At 48.8% G+C, this 9231-nt stretch overlaps 1 protein-coding gene across 1 annotated transcript; it reads right to left on the bottom strand.

Annotated features, from left to right (window-relative positions):
* Positions 1-1722: 1722 nt before the first annotated feature.
* LOC126320433 (uncharacterized) lies at positions 1723-8758 on the bottom strand. The gene is made up of 2 exons (XM_049993919.1): positions 5494-8758; positions 1723-5424 (listed from the first exon to the last, which is right to left on the bottom strand). Exon 2 carries the CDS (start codon positions 5300-5302, stop codon positions 2420-2422), a length of 2883 nt encoding a protein of 960 aa, XP_049849876.1. The 5' UTR covers positions 5303-5424; positions 5494-8758; the 3' UTR covers positions 1723-2419.
* Positions 8759-9231: the final 473 nt, after the last annotated feature.

Below are 9231 nucleotides of genomic sequence, written 5' to 3' on the forward strand. Positions count from 1 at the left end.
GTCCGAGCAGGAGGAGGATTTGAGCATGTTGCGAGAGGGAACAGGATCGGGTGAAGGCGGGGCGTCATTTTGGGCGAACTCGCTGGGCGGTCGATGACAGCCGTAATTTTGTGTTTTTCGTTCGACGAGATGAGCAGGTGTCGCACCAGGCGTCGCACCAGGTGGCGCTAGCGGCGACTCTCTGGCCCGGATCGGGAGAAAGGGGAGTGCGGGATCGCGAGAATGGGCCGTCGCGGCAGCAAGACCGTCCTTAGCGACGGTCGATTGGAGGAGCGTCGAGGGACCACCACCTGTCAAAGGTGGCGATGACAGGATAGAGTTGTTGTTCTGAACTTGAGCCCATTTACCAGTTGTCTCGTGGTCTCTCTCGCATTCGAGTTCGCAAGTAGGATCAACTGCGTCTTCGTCGAGTTGGCGGTTTGAGCTGTAGGCGATTTTGTCGCGTTGGTGGCCGCCTGTTTCCCAGCTGCTAGCAGCAGCATTGTTTTCTTCTGCGCGAGTCCTCCGAGGTGCCTGGCGACGCGTCTGCTCTAAGTTCTCCGCTTCTCTGGTAGCGTCGTCTAAAGATGCGACCGAAGCCTCGACTTGAGTTCTCTCGCCTTCCCGCGGCTCCGCTCGTCCGTCGCCGAATTCCTCCTTTGGCGGCGGCGCGTCGGATTCAGCTGCGCCTCCCTCCCCCTCCTCGGGGGCCGAGGGTCGCTCCAGGGGTCCGGAGACCTCTCGACCCCGGTCCTCGCCCTCCTCGGCGCGCACGCAGCCGTCTGGGTCGAGACGCAGCTCCGCGAAGCCAAACTGCTTTTTGCCCGCGGCGAAGGCGACGTTCTCGGATCCCGCCGAGTCGCAGGCGCCAGCTTCGCCTCCCCCCCCCTCCTCCTCTCTTGTACAGAACGTAAATGAACGCCTCGACGGTGGACACATAGATAATCTCCGTCTCTCGATTCTCGCCGAATACGAACCAGTTCGAAACTTGCCGAGTGTCGAGGTTGAAGACGAAGAGCATGTTGCGGAACCAATAGACCAGCATGTCAACAGAGAAGGGCAGCAAAACGCCGAGTTCAAGGTCAACCACGTCCTCGCGGACGGCGTGAATCCAGTCCGGCTGCAAGCGACCGTGGTCGAATGGGACCAACGGACGAAGGTAAGGCGAGGGGGCGGCGGAAAAGTAGCAAGAAGTAGCTTTCGCCTGATCAGGCGATCTAGAATCGACGAAAAAAAACTTCCTTTCCGGAGACGCAAGCAAAATGGCGGTCCTCTTGAAGTCTCGGCCCAAAACGTAGGTCCCGCCGTGAGGATAACTCTTGTGCCTCCTGCCGACCGGCTGCGAGTCCGTCGTCGAAAAATTGAGCAACACCGCCCGGACTGCGGTGCAGACCAGCAACTGGTCGAGTTCAGAGCTATGGCTGATTTGCACAATCGGCGCGTTGGACCGATACAGGAGCTCGCTCTGCGGCTTCTTACGAAACAGAGAACGAAGAGTCGGGGATGGAAAATTGACGCCGTGAAGCGTCGTTTTGTACACCAACCCACCATGGTCCGCAGAGAAAAGAGCCTCGAAACCGTCGTCCTGTTCAGACCGCTCTCGAGGGACTCGCCAGATCAGAGAGCTAATCTTCGACCTATGAACATCGATGCGAACGAATGGCTATGCCGCAAAGTCAGTAAATTCACGAAATGAGCCGTGCAAAGGACATCTCCGAAGAGACGCGGAAACGAGGCCTGAACGGGAAACACCCATACATTGAGCTGCAGATGAACGGGAAACTGAAGGCGTAGGACATTAATTTGAAACTCGGCAGAAAAGGCCACAAACTTTTCGTCAGAGCTTATACTGACACGGTCGATAGGGTCGCGTATTTTGTCAAAAGACAAAAGCTGCAAAAAATCAGACTGAGCGGTCCGATCGAGGTTCACCGTCCTTCGAAAAACATAGAGACTGCCGGTTTGGGCGCCGAAGATAGTATAATGTGTCGAGACATCAAAGCACAGAAAGCAGACGGCGTTGTAAGCAGCCAACTGATCTAACTCGGTAGCATGGGCAGCGGGAAAGGGGTCAAAGTTCATCAAAACCTCATCCGCAGCCTGCTGTCCGCGATGAAAGAAAAGTACAAACACATTAAGTCACTGAATAGAATTGGACAGAAAAAAACTTTTTTGCAGGAACGAGAAAGCGTGCATGTTATATAATACTGCGCACATACACGTGTATAAATGTATTACTATACATAGAGAAAATGCACGTATTCACCTGAGCATATCAAGGTCGATGTATCAAATAACGAGGACTCTCCTGAGCCGATTTCTTGGCAACCGTCTGCGCAGCTTGGCCTGTTCCCGGAGAGCCGCCCCTCTGTGTAGCGCAAAATTCGACAGAACGCCCAAAAAAGGTGTTACGGGTGACTATCAGAGCTATGAGGGCAGTTTACATATCGAACGGATTGACACACACGATAGGCGTTTTGTGCTTAACTGCCAAAGAGTTCAGAAGTGTGGTCAAGTTTGTGTAGTCACGATTGCCATCGGTTGAGGGGTACTTCAAGTTTGAGGTGTCCGGGTCGTACAGAGAAACCAGGTTGTGCACGATGGGCTTGAATTTGCTGTTGGGGATAAATATGAAAGTGGACAGCATGTTGGGGTTGTTGGTCAGTTGATAGATACTGTAGTTTGTTTCCAAGAGGTCTGAGTAGCTGCAGAGGAACACTGGGTGGTTGGAGGGCGCGCACAAATTGAAAATGGATTGGATGGATGGATAGTAAGCTGAAACGTCTACGAACTTGATGTATTTATACTTCTGTTTGTAGGAGGTGATCATCTTCGGATCCAAGACGATGGGGGTGCTAAACGGGAACAGGGGCGAGTCGTTGCTGGAGTAGTCTACGCGACAGCATTGAAAACTTGCGCAGAGATGATTGTCTAGACTTTGAATAAGCTTGTTTCTTCGAACCACTTCTTTAGATAGAAGGTGTCGGAAGGGCTTTGAAATGTAAAGATTGAGGAAGACGAAGGGGGTTTTCTGAGGCGCGCACTCGTCCTTTGGTTGGGTTGGGCTAAACGAATTGTGAAGCGCGCTTTTGATGTAGGAGGTAATGGCGTCTCTTAACAGGAAGTACCGAACGAGGGGTTGGCAGGGCAGAAAAAGTTCCCAGGGTATACTGCTCATGTATCGAGTCGAGACCAGGATGACGGGGAACTGCACAGAGGAAGTTTGGTCCTCGTTGGCGTCGAAAGCTGTTCGCTCAGGAGAGGCGGACGACGAAGGAGGAGACGTATGCTGGCCGGAAAACGAGCCGCTTTCTTTTAGGGAGGCGAGTCCGCTGGTTTGGAACAGTCTCTGAGTGAGCGACGTTTCCGAGTGCTTGACGGGTAGAATTTGAATGAGCGGGGAGAAAAGTTGCTGAAACTCGCACAGAATTGTATCGATCGGCGTTTCTTTGCAGGGGACGCCGAGAAGCTGGTGAAGAAATGAGAGGATTTCGCGGGAAATGCAGGTCAATTTTACTTGAGTGGTACACCCACCGCTGAGCATGACGTGTGTGGACAAGTATAGAAACAGGTTGACAGGCGCCTTGAGAGAATGAGAAATCTCGTGCTTGGTGAAGCAGTCTGAAATGCGCTTGTGCATTTTGTTAGAAAGCGGATGTATCCAAGTGTCCGATTCGAGGTGCGTTCGAGCTTTGAATGAGGCCAGAATGATGAGGGATTTTAGGGCAGCGCCAATGGATGAGGGTTGCTTTTCGAGGAAGCCCGGCCTTTTGTAGAACGGTGTTGAGGACCGTCGGTGCGATGCCGTCTGACCCGAGTTGGTGAAAGTCCTCTGGGTATCTGCATCCGATTTCAGTTCGTCTGTGTTGTTAAGGAATGACAGCAATTGCCAGAATTTTGAAAAAAAGTGGGGACTTTTGTCCACTTTGGTAATCCTCGAGTACTTAGTGGAGGACGATGACGCGTTGCGAGATGACGCGTGCAGCCAGCTACCCAAGAACCCCCTTTTCTTTAACGGCTTTTGTTCAATAGGAAGTGCGTCATTTCCGTTATTGATGTCGAGCAAATAATCCAGTACGCGGTTGAGCGTGTAATAGGCGGGAACAGACAGAGTCACAAATTCCTGCTGTTGATCAAGTAGGTGTATTTTGAGCAGGATGACGTTATCGTTGTCGAGGCGAGGCTGGACGGGACTTTTTTCAAAGCCAATCCGCTGAATTCGGTAGTCGCCTGTCAGAGGTACGTAGTGAAAAATAAGACTGTCCAGCTGTATGATGTAGACTAAGTTGGTCAGCTTGTTGTTCGTGCTGTCCATAAGCGTTTCGTAGGTCTGAACGGACTGACGATCCGCAGAAAGGAAAAATTGTTCGCATCTGATCTTGAAGTCGGGTTCGAGTTCTGACCACAGATACGAACTGCCGCTGGTCTCGATTGACGACGAAGGAGGAGGAAACATCAACATTCTGCTCGCCCTCTTGCTGTGGTTGCTGCTCAGATTCTTGATTTGGTTAATCATCGCCTCCGGATTGCTTGAACGCGAAATTTCGGCCAAGTAAAGCAGCTTGTAAATGCAGTCGGTCGAAATGGTGCGCAGTTCCTCGAACATCATCTTTCCCTCGCTATATCGATGCTGTTGTCGCTTCATGTAGTACAAGAGTCCCCAGATGGAGCTGGCAATTTTGCTCAAAACGTGCTCGCGCCTTTCTTCCTGGCTGAGATCCTCGCTTTGGTGCTGCTGCTTTGAGGTGTTGTCATCGTGCAAGTCGGGCGAACTGTCCCCCACGGAAAGGTCGTCCGTCAAAAGTTGCAGCTGAAGTTCAAAATCTCGCTCGAGAAGCAGCAGCACGTCTATAAAGTCCAAGTTTTTATTAACCATAGACCTTGGCATGAAGAACAAAAACCTCAGCGCGCGCTTCACCAGTAGGTACTGTTTCTCTAGGAAATGCGCTGGAGCATTGCGAAGGATGACGCGTGAAGAAACCAAAAAATAGTTGGTAAATTGGAGACGAAATTCCTGCCAAAAAGAAACCGAAGAGGCAATTCGACCCTGCAAAAAGCGAAGCTCTGCCATGTTCAAGTATCCGTTGAAGATGAGCATGAGGTCGCCGGAGTTCACGGCCAGCTCTAAGCCGAGCTTGGCCGCGTTTTCAATGGACGAGATTTGAATGAAGGAGGACGAAGAGTGATCTTCTGTAGGAATCGTGTCAGACAGAGTGTCAAAAGCGTGTTCGCTCGCACTCCCTTGCTCCAGGTATGCATGTTGCGCCAAATGCTGAGAAGAACTCGGAGCTTTGGGTTCCGACAGCTCCAAGTGTTTGCGCATTTCTTGGTACTCGAGCGAGGGTATGCACTCGTGCGAGATACAGGAGTCGGCTTGCACAGAAGAAGAGCGAAATCGATGCTGTGGCGCAGCGGAAAAATCCGGAGGTATTTGGGCCAACTCGTCTTGGATAACGTTAGACCGCTGTGTAACAGAATGTTTCAAATTCAGAGCTCGCTTTTGAAGACTCGTACCTTCTAAATTGTAAGTTGCATACTTCTCATGCTTGCCGGTCGACTGGGCAAAAGGTGGCTTTTCAAATTCTTTAGAAATCTCCGAATTGCCAGGGGAACCATGGGCTGTATCGATAACGTCTCTAAATGGCTGGTTTTTGGACTTTAGCGAAGTAGATGGCTTTTTGACGAACGAGACAGCAAGAAGCTCGTCCAGCAGCGATTCCTCGGACGCAACGGGCCAAAACAAATACTCCAGGTAGACTTCGGCGATGTCGGTAGTCACTCTGGAAATTCGCCAATCGTCTCCGACCAGCTTGTAAAACTTGTAGGACTGGCGATAAGTCGCAAGGCATTCCCAAAAGAAGTCGATCGGCTTTTCAAAGTTCGAGTAGGTCGAAGCAGACGCGGAACTAGCGTGCTTGAAGAAAGAGTTGTCCACGTGACTCGACCAGCCAGAATAATTAGCATCTTTAAACAGCTGCTTGAGAATCCGCCCCTTCAGACAATACTGTCTGCCAAGATAGTTGTAGCGAGTAGGCAGAGTAGCCGCAATAGCTCGATCTATAAACTCGAGGGCCAGGTCCAACTTCTTCCAGTGAAAGTAATTGCGCGCCTTGAACTCGTAGTAAGCCAAGTCATAGTCCGATGGAAAGGTGCAAGAAGTGGCGATGACGTATCGCGTAAAGTCCTTTGTCCTTTGAATTTTTTTTTTTTTGAAGGTTTCTCCAGGCCTCAATCCAGTGATCGGCTTCTCTAAACGTTCGGATTTTTATATAGGCGCGTATCAGAAGCTCATAGACTATTAGCCTAACTGAATTTGGAAGGGATAGGCGCTCAAAATGCCTCAAGTGATGCAGGCCGTCCTTCCAGTGGTAGCTGTGAAGCAGAATGTAAGCGGCCTGTAACTGAAGGCACAAATACGTGGAGTCGAGATAGATCACCTTGGAAAGTAGCCCAAGCGACTTATCACTAAACCCAGAACTATACGAAAAAATGCTCAAAGCCTTCTTGACAGTGTTGATCGCATAATCCAAATTTCCCACCTCTATATACATACTACACAAACGTTCGTTCGTATAAACAGCTTCGTTGACACGCTGAGATTGCTCGTAGTCTTGGCATATCTCGCTATAGTATTCCGCAGACAGCGACAAATCGCCCTGTCTTTGGGCAATTCTAGCCGCCTGATGCAGACACGCGTAGTACTCGGTGGTTTCTTTCTTCATGTTGAACGACAGCAGCGCTGCATTCAATGCGGCTATAGCGTACCGGAATTTCTGATTGGCATCCAGCACCACTGCATAGCATGTCAGACACGAGCTTCCGAACCCCGTAATGATGGGAATGTACATTTCTTCCAGGATGGTCAAATCGTCTAAGTTTTTGAGAGCCTCAAAAAAGAGCCTCTCGGCCTGCACGTAGTCGTTCTTGATATCCTGGAAATACAGCCCTAGCGCAAGTGCTGCTTTCGCCTTGGTCTCGCTGAGTTTGAGCCTTGGATAGAGCTCTATTAGAATGTCCATTCTCAAGACATCGTCCAACAAGAAGTGGTCCGGAATTTGGTCAAAGTTTTCGTCTTCAATGTTTGTTTGAACTTCGGTTGTTAGCATGCTGCGGTCACTCAGGTACAAGTGAAAGTCAGCCAGAATTCGCGCTTGCAGGTCGTTAAGCGAGTCGAGATGTTGCTCGGCCACATCAGATGAGGATAGCTGAATAACATCTTGGTATATTTTAATCAGCCTTTGGACGGCCAAATACGATTCATAGTTGTGGTGAACGTGTGTCTCGCAAATCAGAACATGAACTTCGAAATAGAGTGGACTCAATTTGGAAACGGCTTCAGCGATGCAGATGAATTGATTTTCTATGTGACTATCCCACACTTGGGCGCCTATGAAGGTAATGATGCGGGTCGTGCGCAGCAGCGCGCTGTCGGTCTCTAGACAAGTCCGAAAGTACGGCTTCATTTGCTTAATGTATGAAGCGACGCATTCTCGACAGCCATTCAGATTTTGGTTATAGAGTGGGCGACTGCAAAAAAGGAGCCAATCTACACACCAGTTGTTGCGCGTAGTTGGCGAGGCATTCACAGGATCAATTTTGAGAAGCAAGTTCTTGTTCGACTCCGTCGCAACGTAGAGATTATAAAACGGCTTTTTGTATTTCATAACCACATTAGTAAGCCAGCCATCAAACTCGGTCTCACTCATATGACCTACGTGACGTTCTGTATTCGCCGAATACAAAGTCGAAGGCTTTGGGTACTTTACTGTCATGACATTAGAGTCAATTTCGCGTAAAATTCGAAATGGAGCCACTTCGTCCAGCTGTGATTGCTCAATGTTCTCTTCTAGCAACAGCTGCGACTTCAATAAGTTGATTTCTGAGCCTCTAGATGAAGAGATATCCGCCCAACTCTCGTTTTCAGAAACATCCGCATCGTTGTATGTGTCTTTCTGATATGGCGGTGAACTCTTTTTACCAGCATAGGCATTCGACCTCAAAGATGCTATCAGAACCTCGCAGGACTTTAATTCATCTTCGGTCTGGTTGGGGAGAGTTTTGTTCTTCAAACCTGTTCCATCTCCATCGAGGAGGCGCTGAACCTCAGACTTGTCCAGGAAAGTAGATGTTCGCTCGAAGATCGTCTCTTTGTGGTCCTTGTAATTCAGAATTGCGTGTTCCAAGTATAAAAACGCGAGATCTTTTTGTTTCAGTAAATAACTGCACTGGGCGATGTCGCAGAAAACTTCGATCATACACGACGCATTGGAGGGCTGGAAATAACCACGATACTGCGGGTCGATAATTAGGCAAAGAAACGTGTAATGATAATCTATGGCTTTGAGCAATTCATTAAGTTTCAATAGGCAATGCCCCATGTGAAAATAGGATCCAATGAGCGCTTCTTGATTCTTGTATACGGCGGCGTTTTTTATAGAACATTTAAAACAGTTGACCGCTTGAGCCATATCCTGCACGATGCGCGCAGTAAGACCCAGCTGGTAATAAATCAAGGCAGTGTCGTAATTCAATAACTTTCGTTGAGTTTGGTCTTTCTCTAGATCTGTAAAAATAGAATTGGCAGTTTCGAAGTAACTTATAGCATCTACCGCAGACCCGTGAGACTTGGACAAAAGCCCCAGTTGCCAAGCCATGTTCCCAGCTTCCACCCAGAGGCCTGAATTTTTCAATCTGGTAAAGTCAGCATAAAGCAAACGCTGTTGCTCCGAATCCCTGGCTGAATAATCCATGCAAGCTTTAAAATCATGTATCATGTGCTTTTCAGTAGACTCAACTACAAAATCCTCAGAGCTAACTCGGCACACACGCGAGACAGATAACATGAAATTCAAAGCCGAAAAGAGTTTTTGATTTGTGCTACCATGGTTGACTTTTTCTTTTTGAGCTGCGATTACCGAGGACCTGTAAAGGCTGGATTTCGTAATATCAAATAAATCTATGGCGTGACAAGTTGAATAGCAAAATATTTTGGTACAATAGGAAGAGAGTTGCTCAGCAAATAGTTCAAGTTAAATTTCTTCCTTCGACTCTATTTCAAGAACGTTGTACTAGAAACGCATAAAAACATATGCACAAAATAATGAATAGCCATCCACCCGTCATCTGTGAGTTATTTGGACGACCCAAAAAATTTTATCTGTTTTGAATTTGGATGCGTAAACACCTTTCGGCCGTAAGACAAACGCCCGAGGTATGCGCAACATAGAAACACTAAATATTCTGAGAAGCATA

This window comes from Schistocerca gregaria, unplaced genomic scaffold (assembly GCF_023897955.1).
Source record: "Schistocerca gregaria isolate iqSchGreg1 unplaced genomic scaffold, iqSchGreg1.2 ptg000720l, whole genome shotgun sequence".
NCBI classification, from domain to species: Eukaryota; Metazoa; Arthropoda; class Insecta; order Orthoptera; family Acrididae; genus Schistocerca; species Schistocerca gregaria.

Coding starts and splice junctions, on each gene's coding strand:
- LOC126320433 (XM_049993919.1), bottom strand. CDS start 5,302: ATGCGCAAACACTTGGAGCTGTCGGAACCCAAAGCTCCGAGTTCTTCT.